The sequence below is a fragment of the Rhinichthys klamathensis genome, unplaced genomic scaffold (genome assembly GCF_029890125.1).
Source record: "Rhinichthys klamathensis goyatoka isolate OS25496 unplaced genomic scaffold, OSU_Roscu_1.1 h1tg000011l_1, whole genome shotgun sequence".
NCBI classification, from domain to species: Eukaryota; Metazoa; Chordata; class Actinopteri; order Cypriniformes; family Leuciscidae; genus Rhinichthys; species Rhinichthys klamathensis.
In genome coordinates this window covers 21,792,690-21,818,866 of record NW_026606564.1, presented here as the reverse complement: position 1 = coordinate 21,818,866, position 26,177 = coordinate 21,792,690, and the positions used below count along the sequence as shown (strand labels likewise).

The window sequence follows — 26,177 nt, the reverse complement described above, 5'->3', positions numbered from 1 at the left end:
AACACACAGAGAACCATCATGAGGAACACACAGAGAAACATCATGAGGAACACACAGATAACCATCATGAGGAACACAGAGACCATCATGAGGAACTCAGAGACCATCATGAGGAACACACAGAGACCATCATGAGGAACACACAGAGACCATCGTGAGGAACACACAGAGAACCATCATGAGGAACACACAGAGAACCATCATGAGGAACACAGAGACCATCATGAGGAACACAGAGACCATCATGAGGAACACAGAGAGACCATCATGAGGAACACACAGAGACCATCATGAGGAACACACAGAGAACCATCCACACAGAGAACCATCATGAGGAACACACAGAGAACCATCATGAGAAACACACAGAGAACCATCATGTGGAACACACAGAGAACCATCATGAGGAACACACAGAGACCATCATGAGGAACACACAGAGAACCATCATGAGGAACACACAGAGAACCATCATGAGGAACACACAGAGAACCATCATGAGGAACACACAGAGAACCATCATGAGGAACACACAGAGAACCATCATGAGGAACACACAGAGAACCATCATGAGGAACACACAGAGACCATCATGAGGTACACACAGAGACCATCATGAGGAACACACAGAGAAACATCATGAGGAATACACAGAGAACCATCATGAGGAACACAGAGACCATCATGAGGAACACACAGAGACCATCATGAGGAACACACAGAGACCATCATGAGGAACACACAGAGAACCATCATGAGGAACACACAGAGACCATCATGAGGAACACACAGAGAACCATCATGAGGAACACACAGAGACCATCATGAGGAACACACAGAGAACCATCATGAGGAACACACAGAGACCATCATGAGGAACACACAGAGAACCATCATGAGGAACACACAGAGAACCATCATGAGGAACACACAGAGACCATCATGAGGAACACACAGAGAACCATCATGAGGAACACACAGAGACCATCATGAGGAACACACAGAGAACCATCATGAGGAACACACAGAGAACCATCATGAGGAACACACAGAGACCATCATGAGGAACACACAGAGAACCATCATGAGGAACACACAGAGACCATCATGAGGAACACACAGAGAACCATCATGAGGAACACACAGAGACCATCATGAGGAACACACAGAGAACCATCATGAGGAACACACAGAGACCATCATGAGGAACACACAGAGAACCATCATGAGGAACACACAGAGAACCATCATGAGGAACACACAGAGACCATCATGAGGAACACACAGAGAACCATCATGAGGAACACACAGAGACCATCATGAGGAACACACAGAGAACCATCATGAGGAACACACAGAGACCATCATGAGGAACACACAGAGAACCATCTTGAGGAACACACAGAGAACCATCATGAGGAACACACAGAGACCATCATGAGGAACACACAGAGAACCATCATGAGGAACACACAGAGACCATCATCGTGTTGGTTACTCACTGTTATGGACAGACGTACAGTATAGTAAGGTAAATGTGTGTGTGGTGTTAGTCTGTACCATGATGTCTCCCTTCAGCATCTGTGCCGGCTCCAGCGTCATACAGATCCTGTCTCTGTGACCGGCTCCCATGTGGCTGAGGAATATCAAATATCATATCATACAGGTCATTGTTAACACATATTGTGTATATATATATATATATATATATATATATATATATATATATATATATATATATATATATATATATATATATATATGCGTGTTATATAAACACAAACTTTTATGCTAGATGCGATTAATCACGATTAATTGTTTTGACAGCAATAAAAAATACCTTTTTGTTTTTACCTAAAATAAAATAAACATCAATTGAAATGAAGAAAAACATAAAAACATACTTTAAAACTATAGACAGACAATAAATATGACAAAACACACAACAAAATTACAAAAAGTTTCAAATTAAAATGAAACAGAAAATATTCAAATAAAATCGAATTCAAAATATGAACAAAAACTATAATAGTACATCAAAGACACTAAAATATGACTGAATCAAATAAGTCATTAAATCAAACCTGTAAATAATCGTTTTTTTAATGGCAAAACTGTAAAAGTGTAATCCGCTAGAAGTAAGTGGGAACACTGTAATAAATCTATCAGGATACTTCATATCATGTTACAGGTTGTGGAAGTGAAAAACAACAAACCATCTTATAATTCGCAGAGGAAAGCCATAAGCGGACACTCCCTGTGACTTCTGGAATTCTGCTTTCAATAATCAAGTTTCTTCTTGTTTTTTGGTCTCAGTGGGTTTTGTGTTGTGAAATCAACGTGTACTGCATTACTTCAGTGTCGTGTGTGTGTCTGGGCAGTGTCAGTGTATTATAAAGCCACAGGTTCCAGTGTATATGCACTGATGATGATGTGTAGAATAAACTCACTATATTCCTGAGACGTAGACCACCTGCATCGCCTGATACACCTTCACATACGGCTGACACACTGCAGGAGACACACGGGTTACTGGGAGAATCACACTGGATACACACTGATACACACTCATACACCTTCACATACGGCTGGCACACTGCAGGACACACACGGGTTACTGGGAGAATCACACTGGATACACACTGATACACACTCATACACCTTCACATACGGCTGACACACTGCAGGACACACACGGGTTACTGGGAGAATCACACTGGATACACACTGATTCACACTCATACACCTTCACATACGGCCGACACACTGCAGGAGACACACGGGTTACTGGGAGAATCACACTGGATACACACTGATTCACACTCGTACACCTTCACATACGGCTGACACACTGCAGGAGACACACGGGTTACTGGGAGAATTACACTGCAAACGTGTGTTGAGATGATTCAGGGGTATCTAGCAGCAGTCACATGAGATTGAGCACTGTCTTCTCTTGAGAATGAACACAGCTTCAGTGATAAACAGGAACAAGAGGGTGTTAATGTTGCGTGAGGGTGTTGCGTGAGGGTGTTGCGTGAGGGTGTTGCGTGAGGGTGTTGCGTGAGGGTGTTGCGTGAGGGTGTTGTGTGAGGGTGTTGCGTTAGGGTGTTGTGTGAGAGTGTTGCGTGAGGGTGTTGTGTGAGGGTGTTGCGTGAGGGTGTTGCGTGAGGGTGCTGCGTGAGGGTATTGCGTGAGGGTATTGTGTGAGGGTGTTGTGTGAGGGTGTTGTGTGAGGGTATTGCGTGAGGGTGTTGCGTGAGGGTGTTGCGTGAGGGTGTTGCGTGAGGGTGTTGCGTGAGGGGGGTGTTGCGTGAGGGGGGTGTTGCGTGAGGGGGGTGTTGCGTGAGGGTGTTGCGTGAGGCTGTTGCGTGAGGGTGTTGCGTGAGGGTGTTGCGTGAGGGTGTTGCGTGAGGGTGTTGCGTGAGGGTGTTGCGTGAGGGTGTTGCGTGAGGCTGTTGTGTGAGGGTGTTGCGTGAGGGTGTTGCGTGAGGGTGTTGCGTGAGGGTGTTGCGTGAGGGTGTTGCGTGAGGGTGTTACGTGAGGGTGTTGCGTGAGGGTGTTGTGTGAGGGTGTTACGTGAGGGTGTTGTGTGAGGGTGTTGCGTGAGGGTGTTGCATGAGGTGTTGCGTGAGGGTGTTGCGTGAGGGTGTTGCGTGAGGGTGTTGCGTGAGGGGGGTGTTGCGTGAGGGTGTTGCGTGAGGGTGTTGCGTGAGGGTGTTGCGTGAGGGTGTTGTGTGAGGGTGTTGCGTGAGGGTGTTGCGTTAGGGTGTTGCGTGAGGGTGTTGCGTGAGGGTGTTGCGTGAGGGTGTTGCGTGAGGGTGTTGCGTGAGGGTGTTGCGTGAGGTGTTGCGTGAGGGTGTTGCGTGAGGGTGTTGCGTGAGGGTGTTGTGTGAGGGTGTTGCGTGAGGGTGTTGTGTGAGGGTGTTGTGTGAGGGTGTTGTGTGAGGTGTTGTGTGAGGGTGTTGTGTGAGGGTGTTGTGTGAGGGTGTTGCGTGAGGGTGTTGCGTGAGGGTGTTGCGTGAGGGTGTTGCGTGAGGGTGTTGCGTGAGGGTGTTGCGTGAGGGTGTTGCGTGAGGTTGTTGCGTGAGGGTGTTGTGTGAGGGTGTTGCGTGAGGATGTTGTGTGAGGTGTTGTGTGAGGGTGTTGCGTGAGGGTGTTGCGTGAGGGTGTTGCGTGAGGGTGTTGCGTGAGGGTGTTGCGTGAGGGTGTTGCGTGAGGGTGTTGCGTGAGGGTGTTGTGTGAGGGTGTTGCGTGAGGGTGTTGTGTGAGGGTGTTGCGTGAGGGTGTTGCGTGAGGGTGTTGCGTGAGGGTGTTGCGTGAGGGTGTTGCGTGAGGGTGTTGTGTGAGGGTGTTGCGTGTGGGTGTTGTGTGAGGATGTTGTTTGAGGTGTTGTGTGAGGGTGTTGAGTGAGGGTGTTGCGTGAGGGTGTTGCGTTAGGGTGTTGTGTGAGGGTGTTGCGTGAGGGTGTTGCGTGAGGTGTTGTGTGAGGGTGTTGCGTGAGGGTGTTGTGTGTGTTGTGTGAGGGTGTTGCGGGAGGGTGTTGCGTGAGGGTGTTGCGTGAGGGTGTTGCGTGAGGGTGTTGCGTGAGGGTGTTGTGTGAGGGTGTTGCGTGAGGGTGTTGCGTGAGGGTGTTGCGTGAGGGTGTTGCGTGAGGGTGTTGCGTTAGGGTGTTGCGTGAGGGTGTTGCGTGAGGGTGTTGCGTGAGGGTGTTGCGTGAGGGTGTTGTGTGAGGGTGTTGCGTGAGGGTGTTGCGTGAGGGTGTTGCGTGAGGGTGTTGCGTGAGGGGGGTGTTGCGTGAGGGTGTTGCGTGAGGGGGGTGTTGCGTGAGGGTGTTGCGTGAGGGTGTTGCGTGAGGGTGTTGCGTGAGGGTGTTGCGTGAGGGTGTTACGTGAGGGTGTTGCGTGAGGGTGTTGCGTGAGGGTGTTGCGTGGGGGTGTTGCGTGAGGGTGTTGCGTGAGGGTATTGCGTGAGGGGGGTGTTGCGTGAGGGTGTTGCGTGAGGGTGTTGCGTGAGGGTGTTGCGTGAGGGTGTTGCGTGAGGGTGTTGCGTGAGGGTGTTGCGTGAGGGTGTTGCGTGAGGGTGTTGCGTGAGGGTGTTTTGTGAGGGTGTTGCGTGAGGGTGTTGCGTGAGGGTGTTGCGTGAGGGTGTTGCGTGAGGGTGTTGCGTGAGGTGTTGCGTGAGGTGTTGTGTGAGGGTGTTGTGTGAGGGTGTTGTGTGAGGGTGTTGTGTGAGGGTGTTGTGTGAGGTGTTGCGTGAGGGTGTTGCGTGAGGGTGTTGCGTGAGGGTGTTGCGTAAGGGTGTTGCGTGAGGGTGTTGCGTGAGGGTGTTGCGTGAGGGTGTTGCGTGAGGGTGTTGTGTGAGGGTGTTGCGTGAGGGTGTTGTGTGAGGGTGTTGCGTGAGGGTGTTGCGTGAGGGTGTTGTGTGAGGGTGTTGCGTGAGGGTGTTGTGTGAGGGTGTTGCGTGAGGGTGTTGCGTGAGGGTGTTGCGTGAGGGTGTTGTGTGAGGGTGTTGCGTGAGGATGTTGTGTGAGGTGTTGTGTGAGGGTGTTGCGTGAGGGTGTTGCGTGAGGGTGTTGCGTAAGGGTGTTGCGTGAGGGTGTTGCGTGAGGGTGTTGCGTGAGGGTGTTGCGTGAGGGTGTTGTGTGAGGGTGTTGCGTGAGGGTGTTGTGTGAGGGTGTTGCGTGTTGCGTGAGGGTGTTGCGTGAGGGTGTTGTGTGAGGGTGTTGCGTGAGGGTGTTGTGTGAGGGTGTTGCGTGAGGGTGTTGCGTGAGGGTGTTGTGTGAGGGTGTTGCGTGTGGGTGTTGTGTGAGGATGTTGTTTGAGGTGTTGTGTGAGGGTGTTGAGTGAGGGTGTTGCGTGAGGGTGTTGCGTTAGGGTGTTGTGTGAGGGTGTTGCGTGAGGGTGTTGCGTGAGGTGTTGTGTGAGGGTGTTGTGTGAGGGTGTTGCGTGAGGGTGTTGTGTGTGTTGTGTGAGGGTGTTGCGGGAGGGTGTTGTGTGAGGGTGTTGCGGGAGGGTGTTGTGTGAGGGTGTTGCGTGAGGGTGTTGCGTGAGGGTGTTGCGTGAGGGTGTTGTGTGAGGGTGTTGCGTGAGGGTGTTGTGTGAGGGTGTTGCGTGAGGGTGTTGTGTGCGGGTGTTGCGTGAGGGTGTTGCGTGAGGGTGTTGCGTGAGGGTGTTGCGTGAGGGTGTTGCGTGAGGGTGTTGTGTGAGGGTGTTGCGTGAGGGTGTTGCGTGAGGGTGTTGTGTGAGGGTGTTGTGTGAGCAAGTAAACACACACTGACCCGCGGCGCGGTCGAAGCCCTGAAGGATGACACAGTGCAGGAACAGAGGACACGTGTTCATCTTGATGGAGCCGCTCAGGAGACTGTTGAGGATACACACGTACCTGAACACACACACCAGCACAAACAGCTTATAATCACAGCTCTTCTCAAAACACACATGCAGTGTTGGGGAAGTTACGTTGAAAAGTAAAGCATTACAATAGTGCGTTACTCCCTTAAAAAGTAACTAATTGCGTTACGTAGTTACTTTTTAAGAAAAGTAATACGTTACAGTACTTTTGCGTTACTTTTCTCACCTTTTATAATAAAAAAGTTATATTTTTGGGCAAATGTAAAGACCCTTTAACACCAAAAGTGAAATAATAATCCTCAGGCTGAAGGAAGTGCAGATTCACGCGTGTCCAGTAGAGGACGCCGCTCAAACACACCTTTCAGCTTTCAACACTTCTCCAATAAACACTACAAATATGAAGTCAGTAACTTGCGTTACTTATTTGAAAAAGATATTTTGTTGTAAATTTGAACTTTACTAGTTACTAAGTGATCAGATTACGTAACGTCTCGGTTACGATCCTCCAAAGGGAGTGAGTGCACAATGTGCCTCTGCGACTCCTCAAGTTCCCCAACACTACACACACACACACACACACACACACACGCTCCTGGTCCAATAAAGCCTGCGTGATCCACGCGATCTCCTCCAGCACTTCTGGCTTTCATCGAGACTCTTTCAGCAAGATAAAGTCTTTTAGTGTAATAGTTCAAACGTCCTTCAGCTCATGTCTTCTTCATCTGAAATCTGCTTTGATTTTATCAAGTAAACGTAAGAATATTGTTTGATAATGTTAGTAATATTTCAACTGGACTGAAGCGACTGAGCTTTACTTGATTATCATTTATTATAATAATCATGAGTATCAAATATGATCATCAGGCTTTTGAGGAAAGTTTATCTGTTAATTTCTCAATCATCATTGTATTACAATGCATTATATGATTTAAAACTACAGAGCTTTGATCATAAAATTAAGCATTTAAATATCATCTTACTGAGTCATATTATTGGCAGATATTGATATTTATATGCATTTTATGTCAGTCGTCTGTTATGAAGAGGTCACTGATTTACAAGCATCATAATTTCATATAAATATCAGCATCTGCACCAAATTGCATATTTTGCTCCGAATAAAATATAGCTCCATATTCTCACCATATCAGACCATATGAGCCATAAAAGCCTGGTGTATGATAAATATGATACTCACAAAAAGAAGAAATTATATGTTCTCCTCTTCAGCCCATCAAGACTACGAACAGTTTTCATTATTCACAGAAAAAGTGCAACATTTGGTAACACTTGTCAGTGTCCTTTACAGTCATATGTTGCATGTACTTACTTACCATCGTAATGACAGTAAATTATACATAATTACATGCAACTAAACCTCAACCAAAATCCTACCCTAACCCTATAGTAAGTGCATGTAGTTGCTTAATATTACTCAGTACTTAAATATATAATTACACTGTAACTTTGACAACTTTAAATAAAGTGTAACCCAACATTATTTCAACAGCATTAGAGAACAGATACTACAAATACATCCTGCTGATACTAGACTTAGTGCGTGTGTGCGTGCGTGCATGCGTGCGTGTGTGTGAGTGAGTGAGTGAGTGAGTGAGTGAGTGTGTGGGTGCGTGCGTGCGTGCATGCGTGCGTGCGTGTGAGTGAGTAAGTGAGTGTGTGGGTGCGTGCGTGTGTGTAGGGCATCACCTCCTCTGAGATGGAGTCATCAGCGCAGAAACCTTGTCGTCGTAGAACTTCCTCATGGCGAAGCGGTCCAGCGCCTGATCTGCACTGTCAGCACCAGAACATCCACATCAGCCGATAACATTTTACATTTACATTTACATTTATTCATTTAGCAGACGCTTTTATCCAAAGCGACTTACAAATGAGAACAATAGAAGCAGTTAAACTAACAGTAGGACAACAATACGTAAGTGCTATAACCCCTCAGTTTAATTTTAGTGCAGGTTTTTTTAATTTTTTTTTTTTTTTTTTTTATAGAATAGAAGAGAAGAGAAAGTGTTAATTCTACTGAATCAAGTGCTGCCGAAAAAGATATGTCTTCAGCAGTTTCTTGAAAGTGGCTACTGACTCAGAAGCTCTGGTTGAGTTAGGCAGATCATTCCACCAACAGGGAACAGCCATGCTAAAGGTCCGAGAAAGAGATTTTGTGCCTCTTTGAGATGGTACCACAAGACGACATTCGCTAGCAGAGCGCAGGTTTCTGGATGGCACATTAGTCTGAAGTAATGAGTTTAGGTAAGAGGGAGCAGTGCCAGTGGTTGTTCTGTAGGCAAACGTCAGTGCCTTGAATTTAATGCAAGCGGCAACTGGCAACCAGTGCAATTGTGTGAGGAGAGGAGTGACGTGTGCTCTCTTCGGCTCATTGAAGACTACTCTGGCATCCACATATAACATCCACATCAGCCAATAACATCCATATATAACATCCACATCAGCCAATAACATCCACATAACATCCACATCAGCCAATAACATCCACACATAACATCCACATCAGCCGATAACATCCACACATAACATCCACATCAGCCAATAACATCCACACATAACATCCACATCAGCCAATAACATCCACACATAACATCCACATCAGCCAATAACATCCACATAACATCCACATCAGCCAATAACATCCACATAACATCCACATCAGCCAATAACATCCTCACATAACGTCCACATCAGCCAATAACATCCACATATAACATCCACATCAGCCAATAACATCCACATAACATCCACATCAGCCAATAACATCCACATAACATCCACATCAGCCAATAACATCCTCACATAACATCCACATCAGCCAATAACATCCACATATAACATCCACATCAGCCAATAACATCAACACATAACATCCACATCAGCCGATAAAATCCACATATAACATCCACATCAGCCAATAACATCCTCACATAACATCCACGTCAGCCAATAACATCCATATATAACATCCACATCAGCCAATAACATCCACACATAACATCCACATATAACATCCACATCAGCCAATAACATCCACATATAACATCCACATCAGCCAATAACATCCACATAACATCCACATCAGCCAATAACATCCACATATACCATCCACATCAGCCAATAACATCCACATAACATCCACATCAGCCAATAACATCCACATAACATCCACATCAGCCAATAACATCCTCACATAACATCTACATCAGCCAATAACATCCACATATAACATCCACATCAGCCAATAACATCCACATAACATCCACATCAGCCAATAACATCCACATAACATCCACATCAGCCAATAACATCCACATAACATCCACATCAGCCAATAACATCCACATATAACATCCACATCAGCCAATAACATCCACATAAAACATCCACATCAGCCAATAACATCCACATAACATCCACATCAGCCAATAACATCCACATATACCATCCACATCAGCCAATAACATCCACATAACATCCACATCAGCCAATAACATCCACATAACATCCACATCAGCCAATAACATCCTCACATAACATCCACATCAGCCAATAACATCCACATATAACATCCACATCAGCCAATAACATCCACACATAACATCCACATCAGCCGATAACATCCACATATAACATCCACATCAGCCAATAACATCCACACATAACATCCACATCAGCCAATAACATCCACACATAACATCCACATCAGCCAATAACATCCACACATAACATCCACATCAGCCAATAACATCCACACATAACATCCACATCAGCCAATAACATCCACACATAACATCCACATCAGCCAATAACATCCACACATAACATCCACATCAGCCAATAACATCCACACATAACATCCACATCAGCCAATAACATCCACACATAACATCCACATCAGCCAATAACATCCACATAACATCCACATCAGCCAATAACATCCACATATAACATCCACATCAGCCAATAACATCCACACATAACATCCACATCAGCCGATAACATCCACATATAACATCCACATCAGCCAATAACATACTCACATAACATCCACATCAGCCGATAACATCCACACATAACATCCACATCAGCCGATAACATCCACACATAACATCCACATCAGCCAATAACATCCACATAACATCCACATCAGCCAATAACATCCACACATAACATCCACATCAGCCAATAACATCCACACATAACATCCACATCAGCCAATAACATCCACACATAACATCCACATCAGCCAATAACATCCACATATAACATCCACATCAGCCAATAACATCCACACATAACATCCACATCAGCCAATAACATCCACATATAACATCCACAGCAGCCAATAACATCCACATAACATCCACATCAGCCAATAACATCCATATAACATCCATATCAGCCAATAACATCCACATAACATCCACGTCAGCCAATAACATCCACATATAACATCCACATATAACATCCACATATAACATCCACATCAGCCAATAACATCCACATATAACATCCACAGCAGCCAATAACATCCATATAACATCCACATCAGCCAATAACATCCACATAACATCCACGTCAGCCAATAACATCCACATATAACATCCACATATAACATCCAGATCAGCCAATGACATCCACATATAACATCCAGATCAGCCAATAACATCCACATAACATCCACGTCAGCCAATAACATCCACATATAACATCCACATATAACATCCACGTCAGCCAATAACATCCACATATAACATCCACATATAACATCCAGATCAGCCAATGACATCCACATATAACATCCAGATCAGCCAATAACATCCACACATAACATCCACATCAGCCAATAACATCCACACATAACATCCACATCAGCCAATAACATCCACATATAACATCCACATCAGCCAATAACATCCTCACATAACATCCACATCAGCCAATAACATCCACATATAACATCCACATCAGCCAATAACATCCACATATAACATCCACATCAGCCAATAACATCCACACAAAACATCCACATCAGCCAATAACATCCACACATAACATCCACATCAGCCAATAACATCCACATATAACATCCACATCAGCCAATAACATCAGCCAATAACATCCACATCAGCCAATAACATCCACACATAACATCCACATCAGCCAATAACATCCACATATAACATCCACATCAGCCAATAACATCCACACATAACATCCACATCAGCCAATAACATCCACATAACAACCACATCAGCCAATAACATCCACACAAAACATCCACATCAGCCAATAACATCCACATATAACATCCACATCAGCCAATAACATCCACATATAACATCCACATCAGCCAATAACATCCACACATAACATCCACATCAGCCAATAACATCCACATATAACATCCACATCAGCCAATAACATCCACATAACATCCACATCAGCCAATAACATACACACATAACATCCACATCAGCCATAAATAAAACAAGTAAATAAATACACTTTCGTTAACAAAAAAGTGCAAGGTATCAAGAACTAGATCAAAACAAAGTAATATGTCAATTTAAACTTTTAAAGTGTCTCACACAAATGCTGGTTTTTCGACTGTGTATAATGGCTGCATTTCTTTGGCTATATAGCGAGTTGCGCTATCCGTGTGCGCCATTTCACGCTGTCACGTTTATATTTGCACTGTCGGGAAAAGGCATCTGCAACAGATAACTGTCTGGAAGAAGGCCCCCCTCCAACTCCAGCTGCAGTTGTTGTTCCCAGGTTGAAAAACTGGGTGGGATGGTTATGTTTTAGGTGCGATTTTAACTCTGTTGTGTTGCCTCTTTTCGTTGCTACTGTTTTAAAACACAGTCGACATACCGGCTCGTTCACGTTAATTAGCTCTCCTCTCTCGTTCGGCTTAAAGCCAAAATGTTCCCACACCGGAGCTGAAGATTGCGGCTTTGAAATCAATTCCATGTTGGACTCGTTCTTCCTAACTGGCTCGCTGTAGATGTCACGAAACATAACACTTTAAAATGCAGTTGGTTCACGCCTTCTCTTCACCTGACGGTGTCCGCTCTCTCTCTCTGTGTGTGTGTGTGTGTGTGGACGCTGCCTGAACCCCGCCTCCGAGGCGCAGACATAGAGTGCAGACAAGATGACAGAGGTGCGCGCGATCAACTAAAATCCACATCAGCCGATAACATCCACACATAACATCCACATCAGCCAATAACATCCACATAACATCCACATCAGCCAATAACATCCACACAACATCCACATCAGCCAATAACATCCACACATAACATCCACATCAGCCAATAACATCCACACAAAATATCCACATAAGCCAATAAAGTCCACACATAACATCCACATCAGCCAATAACATCCACACATAACATCCACATCAGCCAATAACATCCACACATAACATCCACATCAGCCAATAACATCCACACCTAACATCCACATCAGCAAATAACATCCACATATAACATCCACATCAGCCAATAACATCCACATCAGCCAATAACATCCACATATAACATCCACATCAGCCGATAACATCCACACATAACATCCACATCAGCCAATAACATCCACATATAACATCCACATCAGCCAATAACATCCACATATAACATCCACATCAGCCAATAACATCCACACATAACATCCACATCAGCCAATAACATTCACACATAACATCCACATCAGCCAATAACATCCACACATAACATCCACATCAGCCAATAACATCCACACATAACATCCACATTAGCCAATAACATCAACACCTAACATCCACATCAGCAAATAACATCCACATATAACATCCACATTAACCAATAACATCCACATCAGCCAATAACATCCACATAACATCCACATCAGCCGATAACATCCACACATAACATCCACATCAGCCGATAACATCCACACATAACATCCACATCAGCCAATAACATCCACATATAACATCCACATCAGCCAATAACATCCACACATAACATCCACATCAGCCAATAACATTCACACATAACATCCACATCAGCCAATAACATCCACACATAACATCCACATCAGCCAATAACATCCTCACATAACATCCACATATAACATCAGCCAATAACATCCACACATAACATCCACATCAGCCGATAACATCCACACATAACATCCACATCAGCCAATAACATCCACACATAACATCCACATCAGCCAATAACATCCACATATAACATCCACATCAGCCAATAACATCCACACATAACATCCACATCAGCCAATAACATCCACATATAACATCCACATCAGCCAATAACATCCTCACATAACATCCACACATAACATCAGCCAATAACATCCACACATAACATCCACATCAGCCAATTACATCCACACATGACATCCACATCAGCCAATAACATCCACACATGACATCCACATCAGACAATAACATCCACACATAACATCCACATCAGCCAATAACATCCACACATAACATCCACATCAGCCAATAACATCCACACATAACATCCACATCAACCATTAACATCCACACATAACATCCACATCAGCCAATAACATCCACATAACATCCACATCAGCCGATAACATCCACATATAACATCCACATCAGCCAATAACATCCACATATAACATCCACATCAGCTAATAACATCCACATAACATCCACATCAGCCAATAACATCCACATAACATCCACATCAGCCAATAACATCCACACATAACATCCACATCAGCCAATAACATCCACATAACATCCACATCAGCCAATAACATCCACATAACATCCACATCAGCCAATAACATCCACACATAACATCCACATCAGCCGATAACATCCACACATAACATCCACATCAGCCAATAACATCCACACATAACATCCACATCAGCCGATAACATCCCCACATAACATCCACATCAGCCGATAACATCCACACATAACATCCACATCAGCCAATAACATCCACACATAACATCCACATCAGCCAATAACATCCACATAACATCCACATCAGCCAATAACATCCACATAACATCCACATCAGCCAATAACATCCACACATAACATCCACTGTAGCAATGTTCAGGGAAGAAGGAGGCGGGAACCGGCGGACAATCAAAATAAAACTTTATTTTAAATGAAATAAACACAATACCTGCCAGCAGTCCCTCACGGAACTGCTGGCTACCCAAAATAAAATATAACTACCTGCAAGCAGCCCCTCACGGACGACTGCTGGCTACCAAAATAAAATAAAATAAAACACAAACAAAAGCAGGCCTGTTCCTCTCTCGATCATCCACTCCGTCGCTCCCCCTTTATGCTTCCGCTCCTCCGTGAGAGATGCGAGACCGGTGTGCTTCACAGGTGCTGTTCATTAGCAATCGCACCACCGGCCTCGCGACGTTCTCTCACGTCCCTCGGCCATCCTGCTCACCACATCCACATCAGCCAATAACATCCACATAACATCCACATCAGCCAATAACATCCACATAACATCCACATCAGCCAATAACATCCACACATAACATCCACATCAGCCAATAACATCCACACATAACATCCAAATCAGCCAATAACATCCACATCAGCCAATAACATCCACATATAACATCCACATCAGCCAATAACATCCAAATAACATCCACATCAACCAATAACATCCACATATAACATCCACATCAGCCAATAACATCCACACATAACATCCACATCAGCCAATAACATCCACACATAACATCCACATCACCCAATAACATCCACACATAACATCCACATCACCCAATAACATCCACACATAACCTCCACATCAGCCAATAACATCCACACATAACATCCACATCAGCCAATAACATCCACATATAACATCCACATCTGCCGATAACATCCACATATAACATCCACATCAGCCAATAACATCCACACATAACATCCACATCACCCAATAACATCCACACATAGCATCCACATCACCCAATAACATCCACACATAACATCCACATCAGCCAATAACATCCACACATAACATCCACATCAGCCAATAACATCCACATATAACATCCACATCTGCCGATAACATCCACATATAACATCCACATCAGCCAATAACATCCACATAACATCCACATCAGCCGATAACATCCACCTATAACATCCACATCAGCCAATAACATCCATATATAACATCCACATCAGCCAATAACATCCACACATAACATCCACATCAGCCGATAACATCCACACATAACATCCACATCAGCCAAAATACATCCACACATAACATCCACATCAGCCAATAACATCCACATCAGCCGATAACATCCACACATAACATCCACATCAGCCAATAACATCCACACATAACATCCACACATAACATCCACATCAGCCAATAACATCCACAAATAACATCCACATCTGCCGATAACATCCACATATAACATCCACATCAGCCGATAACATCCACATATAACATCCACATCAGCCAATAACATCCACATATAACATCCACATCAGCCAATAACATCCACACATAACATCCACATCAGCCAATAACATCCACATATAACATCCACATCAGCCAATAACATCCACATATAACATCCACATCAGCCAATAACATCCACACATAACATCCACATCAGCCAATAACATCCACACATAACATCCACATCAGCCAATAACATCCACATAACATCCACATCAGCCAATAACATCCACATAACATCCACATCAGCCAATAACATCCACATAACATCCACATCAGCCAATAACATCCACACATAACATCCACATCAGCCAATAACATCCACACATAACATCCAAATCAGCCAATAACATCCACATCAGCCAATAACATCCACATATAACATCCACATCAGCCAATAACATCCAAATAACATCCACATCAACCAATAACATCCACATATAACATCCACATCAGCCAATAACATCCACACATAACATCCACATCAGCCAATAACATCCACACATAACATCCACATCACCCAATAACATCCACACATAACAACCACATCAGCCAATAACATCCACACATAACATCCACATCAGCCAATAACATCCACATATAACATCCACATCTGCCGATAACATCCACATATAACATCCACATCAGCCAATAACATCCACATATAACATCCACATCTGCCGATAACATCCACATATAACATCCACATCAGCCAATAACATCCACATAACATCCACATCAGCCGATAACATCCACCTATAACATCCACATCAGCCAATAACATCCATATATAACATCCACATCAGCCAATAACATCCACACATAACATCCACATCAGCCGATAACATCCACACATAACATCCACATCAGCCAATATACATTCACACATAACATCCACATCAGCCAATAACATCCACATAACATCCACATCAGCCGATAACATCCACACATAACATCCACATCAGCCAGTAACATCCACACATAACATCCACATCAGCCAATAACATCCACAAATAACATCCACATCTGCCGATAACATCCACATATAACATCCACATCAGCCAATAACATCCACATATAACATCCACATCAGCCAATAACATCCACACATAACATCCACATCAGCCAATAACATCCACATAACATCCACATCAGCCAATAACATCCACATAACATCCACATCAGCCAATAACATCCACATAACATCCACATCAGCCAATAACATCCACACATAACATCCACATCAGCCAATAACATCCACACATAACATCCAAATCAGCCAATAACATCCACATCAGCCAATAACATCCACATATAACATCCACATCAGCCAATAACATCCAAATAACATCCACATCAACCAATAACATCCACATATAACATCCACATCAGCCAATAACATCCAAATCAGCCAATAACATCCACACATAACATCCACATCACCCAATAACATCCACACATAACAACCACATCAGCCAATAACATCCACACATAACATCCACATCAGCCAATAACATCCACATATAACATCCACATCTGCCGATAACATCCACATATAACATCCACATCAGCCAATAACATCCACATATAACATCCACATCTGCCGATAACATCCACATATAACATCCACATCAGCCAATAACATCCACATAACATCCACATCAGCCGATAACATCCACCTATAACATCCACATCAGCCAATAACATCCATATATAACATCCACATCAGCCAATAACATCCACACATAACATCCACATCAGCCGATAACATCCACACATAACATCCACATCAGCCAATATACATTCACACATAACATCCACATCAGCTAATAACATCCACATCAACCGATAACATCCACACATAACATCCACATCAGCCAGTAACATCCACACATAACATCCACATCAGCCAATAACATCCACAAATAACATCCACATCTGCCGATAACATCCACATATAACATCCACATCAGCCGATAACATCCACATATAACATCCACATCAGCCAATAACATCCACATATAACATCCACATCAGCCGATAACATCCACATCAGCCGATAACATCCACACATAACATCCACATCAGCCGATAACATCCACACATAACATCCACATCAGCCAATAACATCCACACATAACATCCACATCAGCCGATAACATCCACACATAACATCCACATCAGCCGATAACATCCACATAACATCCACATCAGCCAATAACATCCACATATAACATCCACATCAGCCAATAACATCCACATAACATCCACATCAGCCAATAACATCCACACATAACATCCACATCAGCCAATAACATCCACACATAACATCCACATCAGCCAATAAAATCCACATAACATCCACATCAGCCAATAACATCCACACATAACATCCACATCAGCCAATAACATCCACACATAACATCCACATCAGCCGATAACATCCACACATAACATCCACATCAGCCAATAACATCCACACATAACATCCACATCAGCCGATAACATCCACACATAACATCCACATCAGCCAATAACATCCACATAACATCCACATCAGCCAATAACATCCACACATAACATCCACATTAGCCGATAACATCCACACATAACATCCACATCAGCCAATAACATCCACACATAACATCCATATCAGCCGATAACATCCACACATAACATCCACATCAGCCAATAACATCCACACATAACATCCACATCAGCTAATAACATCCACATATAACATCCACATCAGCCAATAACATCCACACATAACATCCACATCAGCCAATAACATCCACACATAACATCCACATCAGCCAATAACATCCACATATAACATCCACATCAGCCAATAACATCCACACATAACATCCACATCAGCCGATAACATCCACACATAACATCCACATCAGCCAATAACATCCACACATAACATCCACATCAGCCAATAACATCCACATATAACATCCACATCAGCCAATAACATCCACATATAACATCCACATCAGCCAATAACATCCACACATAACATCCACATCAGCCGATAACATCCACACATAACATCCACATCAGCCGATAACATCCACACATAACATCCACATCAGCCAATAACATCCACACATAACATCCACATCAGCCAATAACATCCACACATAACATCCACATCTGCCGATAACATCCACATCAGCCAATAACATCCACATAACATCCACATCAGCCGATAACGTCCACATATAACATCCACATCAGCCAATAACATCCACATATAACATCCACATCAGCCAATAACATCCACACATAACATCCACATCAGCCGATAACATCCACACATAACATCCACATCAGCCGATAACATCCACACATAACATCCACATCAGCCGATAACATCCACACATAACATCCACATCAGCCGATAACATCCACACATAACATCCACATCAGCCGATAACATCCACACATAACATCCACATCAGCCGATAACATCCACACATAACATGCACATCAGCCGATAACATCCACACATAACATCCACATCAGCCGATAACATCCACACATAACATCCACATCAGCCGATAACATCCACACATAACATCCACATCAGCCGATAACATCCACACATAACATCCACATCAGCCAATAACATCCACACATAACATCCACATCAGCCAATAAAATCCACACATAACATCCACATCAGCCGATAACATCCACACATAACATCCACATCAGCCAATAACATCCACACATAACATCCACATCAGCCAATAACATCCACACATAACATCCACATCAGCCGATAACATCCACACATAACATCCACATCAGCCGATAACATCCACACATAACATCCACATCAGCCGATAACATCCACACATAACATCCACATCAGCCAATAACATCCACATAACATCCACATCAGCCAATAACATCCACACATAACATCCACATCAGCCGATAACATCCACACATAACATCCACATCAGCCAATAACATCCACACATAACATCCACATCAGCCAATAAAATCCACACATAACATCCACATCAGCCGATAACATCCACACATAACATCCACATCAGCCAATAACATCCTCACATAACATCCACATCAGCCGATAACATCCACACATAACATCCACATCAGCCGATAACATCCACACATAACATCCACATCAGCCGATAACATCCTCACATAACATCCTCACATAACATCCACACATAACATCCACATCAGCCGATAACATCCACACATAACATCCACATCAGCCGATAACATCCACACATAACATCCACATCAGCCGATAACATCCACACATAACATCCACATCAGCCGATAACATCCACATATAACATCCACATCAGCCAATAACATCCACATAACATCCACATCAGCCAATAACATCCACACATAACATCCACATCAGCCAATAAAATCCACACATAACATCCACATCTGCCGATAACATCCACACATAACATCCACATCAGCCAATAACATCCACACATAACATCCACATCAGCCAATAACATCCACACATAACATCCACATCAGCCGATAACATCCACATATAACATCCACATCAGCCGATAACATCCACACATAACATCCACATCAGCCGATAACATCCACACATAACATCCACATCAGCCAATAACATCCACACATAACATCCACATCAGCCAATAACATCCACACATAACATCCACATCAGCCGATAACATCCACATATAACATCCACATCAGCCAATAACATCCACATAACATCCACATCAGCCAATAACATCCACATATAACATCCACATCTGCCGATAACATCCACACATAACATCCACATCAGCCAATAAAATCCACATATAATATCCACATCAGCCAATAACATCCACACATAACATCCACATCAGCCAATAACATCCACATATAACATCCACATCAGCCAATAACATCCACATCAGCCGATAACATCCACACATAACATCCACATCAGCCGATAACATCCACATATAACATCCACATCAGCCGATAACATCCACACATAACATCCACATCAGCCGATAACATCCACACATAACATCCACATCAGCCAATAACATCCACACATAACATCCACATCAGCCAATAACATCCACACATAACATCCACATCAGCCAATAACATCCACATATAACATCCACATCAGCCAATAACATCCACACATAACATCCACATCAGCCAATAACATCCACACATAACATCCACATCAGCCGATAACATCCACATATAACATCCACATCAGCCGATAACATCCACATAACATCCACATCAGCCAATAACATCCACACATAACATCCACATATAACATCCACATCAGCCAATAACATCCACACATAACATCCACATCAGCCAATAACATCCACATATAACATCCACATCTGCCGATAACATCCACATATAACATCCACATCAGCCAATAACATCCACACATATCATCCACATCACCCAATAACATCCACACATAACATCCACATCAGCCAATAACATCCACACATAACATCCACATCAGCCGATAACATCCACATATAACATCCACATCAGCCGATAACATCCACATAACATCCACATCAGCCAATAACATCCACACATAACATCCACATATAACATCCACATCAGCCAATAACATCCACACATAACATCCACATCAGCCAATAACATCCACACATAACATCCACATCAGCCAATAACATCCACACATAACATCCACATCAGCCGATAACATCCACATATAACATCCACATCAGCCGATAACATCCACATAACATCCACATCAGCCAATAACATCCACACATAACATCCACATATAACATCCACATCAGCCAATAACATCCACACATAACATCCACATATAACATCCACATCAGCCAATAACATCCACATAACATCCACATCAGCCAATAACATCCACACATAACATCCACATCAGCCGATAACATCCACATATAACATCCACATCAGCCGATAACATCCACATAACATCCACATCAGCCAATAACATCCACACATAACATCCACATCAGCCAATAACATCCACACATAACATCCACATCAGCCGATAACATCCACACATAACATCCACATCAGCCAATAACATCCACACATAACATCCACATCAGCCAATAACATCCATATATAACATCCACATCAGCCAATAACATCCACACATAACATCCACATCAGCCAATAACATCCATATATAACATCCACATCAGCCGATAACATCCACACATAACATCCACATCAGCCAATAACATCCACACATAACATCCACATCAGCCAATAACATCCACACATAACATCCACATCAGCCAATAACATCCACATAACATCCACATCAGCCAATAACATCCACATCAGCCGATAACATCCACACATAACATCCACATCAGCCGATAACATCCACACATAACATCCACATCAGCCAATAACATCCATATATAACATCCACATCAGCCAATAACATCCACATATAACATCCACATCAGCCGATAACATCCACACATAACATCCACATCAGCCAATAACATCCACACATAACATCCACATCAGCCAATAACATCCACATAACATCCACATCAGCCAATAACATCCACATCAGCCGATAACATCCACACATAACATCCACATCAGCCGATAACATCCACATATAACATCCACATCAGCCGATAACATCCACATATAACATCCACATCAGCCAATAACATCCACATATAACATCCACATCAGCCAATAACATCCACACATAACATCCACATCAGCCAATAACATCCACATAACATCCACATCAGCCAATAACATCCACATCAGCCGATAACATCCACACATAACATCCACATCAGCCGATAACATCCACACATAACATCCACATCAGCCGATAACATCCACACATAACATCCACATCAGCCGATAACATCCACATAACATCCACATCAGCCAATAACATCCACATATAACATCCACATCAGCCAATAACATCCACATAACATCCACATCAGCCAATAACATCCACACATAACATCCACATCAGCCAATAACATCCACACATAACATCCACATCAGCCAATAAAATCCACATAACATCCACATCAGCCAATAACATCCACACATAACATCCACATCAGCCAATAACATCCACACATAACATCCACATCAGCCGATAACATCCACACATAACATCCACATCAGCCAATAACATCCACACATAACATCCACATCAGCCGATAACATCCACACATAACATCCACATCAGCCAATAACATCCACATAACATCCACATCAGCCAATAACATCCACACATAACATCCACATTAGCCGATAACATCCACACATAACATCCACATCAGCCAATAACATCCACACATAACATCCATATCAGCCGATAACATCCACACATAACATCCACATCAGCCAATAACATCCACACATAACATCCACATCAGCTAATAACATCCACATATAACATCCACATCAGCCAATAACATCCACACATAACATCCACATCAGCCAATAACATCCACACATAACATCCACATCAGCCAATAACATCCACATATAACATCCACATCAGCCAATAACATCCACACATAACATCCACATCAGCCGATAACATCCACACATAACATCCACATCAGCCAATAACATCCACACATAACATCCACATCAGCCAATAACATCCACATATAACATCCACATCAGCCAATAACATCCACATATAACATCCACATCAGCCAATAACATCCACACATAACATCCACATCAGCCGATAACATCCACACATAACATCCACATCAGCCGATAACATCCACACATAACATCCACATCAGCCAATAACATCCACACATAACATCCACATCAGCCAATAACATCCACACATAACATCCACATCTGCCGATAACATCCACATCAGCCAATAACATCCACATAACATCCACATCAGCCGATAACGTCCACATATAACATCCACATCAGCCAATAACATCCACATATAACATCCACATCAGCCAATAACATCCACACATAACATCCACATCAGCCGATAACATCCACACATAACATCCACATCAGCCGATAACATCCACACATAACATCCACATCAGCCGATAACATCCACACATAACATCCACATCAGCCGATAACATCCACACATAACATCCACATCAGCCGATAACATCCACACATAACATCCACATCAGCCGATAACATCCACACATAACATGCACATCAGCCGATAACATCCACACATAACATCCACATCAGCCGATAACATCCACACATAACATCCACATCAGCCGATAACATCCACACATAACATCCACATCAGCCGATAACATCCACACATAACATCCACATCAGCCAATAACATCCACACATAACATCCACATCAGCCAATAAAATCCACACATAACATCCACATCAGCCGATAACATCCACACATAACATCCACATCAGCCAATAACATCCACACATAACATCCACATCAGCCAATAACATCCACACATAACATCCACATCAGCCGATAACATCCACACATAACATCCACATCAGCCGATAACATCCACACATAACATCCACATCAGCCGATAACATCCACACATAACATCCACATCAGCCAATAACATCCACATAACATCCACATCAGCCAATAACATCCACACATAACATCCACATCAGCCGATAACATCCACACATAACATCCACATCAGCCAATAACATCCACACATAACATCCACATCAGCCAATAAAATCCACACATAACATCCACATCAGCCGATAACATCCACACATAACATCCACATCAGCCAATAACATCCTCACATAACATCCACATCAGCCGATAACATCCACACATAACATCCACATCAGCCGATAACATCCACACATAACATCCACATCAGCCGATAACATCCTCACATAACATCCTCACATAACATCCACACATAACATCCACATCAGCCGATAACATCCACACATAACATCCACATCAGCCGATAACATCCACACATAACATCCACATCAGCCGATAACATCCACACATAACATCCACATCAGCCGATAACATCCACATATAACATCCACATCAGCCAATAACATCCACATAACATCCACATCAGCCAATAACATCCACACATAACATCCACATCAGCCAATAAAATCCACACATAACATCCACATCTGCCGATAACATCCACACATAACATCCACATCAGCCAATAACATCCACACATAACATCCACATCAGCCAATAACATCCACACATAACATCCACATCAGCCGATAACATCCACATATAACATCCACATCAGCCGATAACATCCACACATAACATCCACATCAGCCGATAACATCCACACATAACATCCACATCAGCCAATAACATCCACACATAACATCCACATCAGCCAATAACATCCACACATAACATCCACATCAGCCGATAACATCCACATATAACATCCACATCAGCCAATAACATCCACATAACATCCACATCAGCCAATAACATCCACATATAACATCCACATCTGCCGATAACATCCACACATAACATCCACATCAGCCAATAAAATCCACATATAATATCCACATCAGCCAATAACATCCACACATAACATCCACATCAGCCAATAACATCCACATATAACATCCACATCAGCCAATAACATCCACATCAGCCGATAACATCCACACATAACATCCACATCAGCCGATAACATCCACATATAACATCCACATCAGCCGATAACATCCACACATAACATCCACATCAGCCGATAACATCCACACATAACATCCACATCAGCCAATAACATCCACACATAACATCCACATCAGCCAATAACATCCACACATAACATCCACATCAGCCAATAACATCCACATATAACATCCACATCAGCCAATAACATCCACACATAACATCCACATCAGCCAATAACATCCACACATAACATCCACATCAGCCGATAACATCCACATATAACATCCACATCAGCCGATAACATCCACATAACATCCACATCAGCCAATAACATCCACACATAACATCCACATATAACATCCACATCAGCCAATAACATCCACACATAACATCCACATCAGCCAATAACATCCACATATAACATCCACATCTGCCGATAACATCCACATATAACATCCACATCAGCCAATAACATCCACACATATCATCCACATCACCCAATAACATCCACACATAACATCCACATCAGCCAATAACATCCACACA

General features: G+C 43.0%; 1 protein-coding gene across 2 annotated transcripts in view; it reads right to left on the bottom strand.

The window, feature by feature from the left end:
* LOC130100885 (tensin-3-like) overlaps positions 1 to 26,177 on the bottom strand; it is an 83,796-nt gene that overhangs the window by 29,452 nt on the left and 28,167 nt on the right. For both annotated transcript variants that reach the window (XM_056266539.1, XM_056266547.1), the window contains 4 exons: positions 8,061 to 8,144; positions 6,281 to 6,384; positions 2,451 to 2,511; positions 1,561 to 1,636 (listed from right to left, as the gene is read on the bottom strand). In XM_056266539.1, coding sequence (XP_056122514.1) covers positions 1,561 to 1,636; positions 2,451 to 2,511; positions 6,281 to 6,384; positions 8,061 to 8,144 — 325 coding nt within the window. The remainder of the gene's footprint in view (positions 1 to 1,560; positions 1,637 to 2,450; positions 2,512 to 6,280; positions 6,385 to 8,060; positions 8,145 to 26,177) is intronic.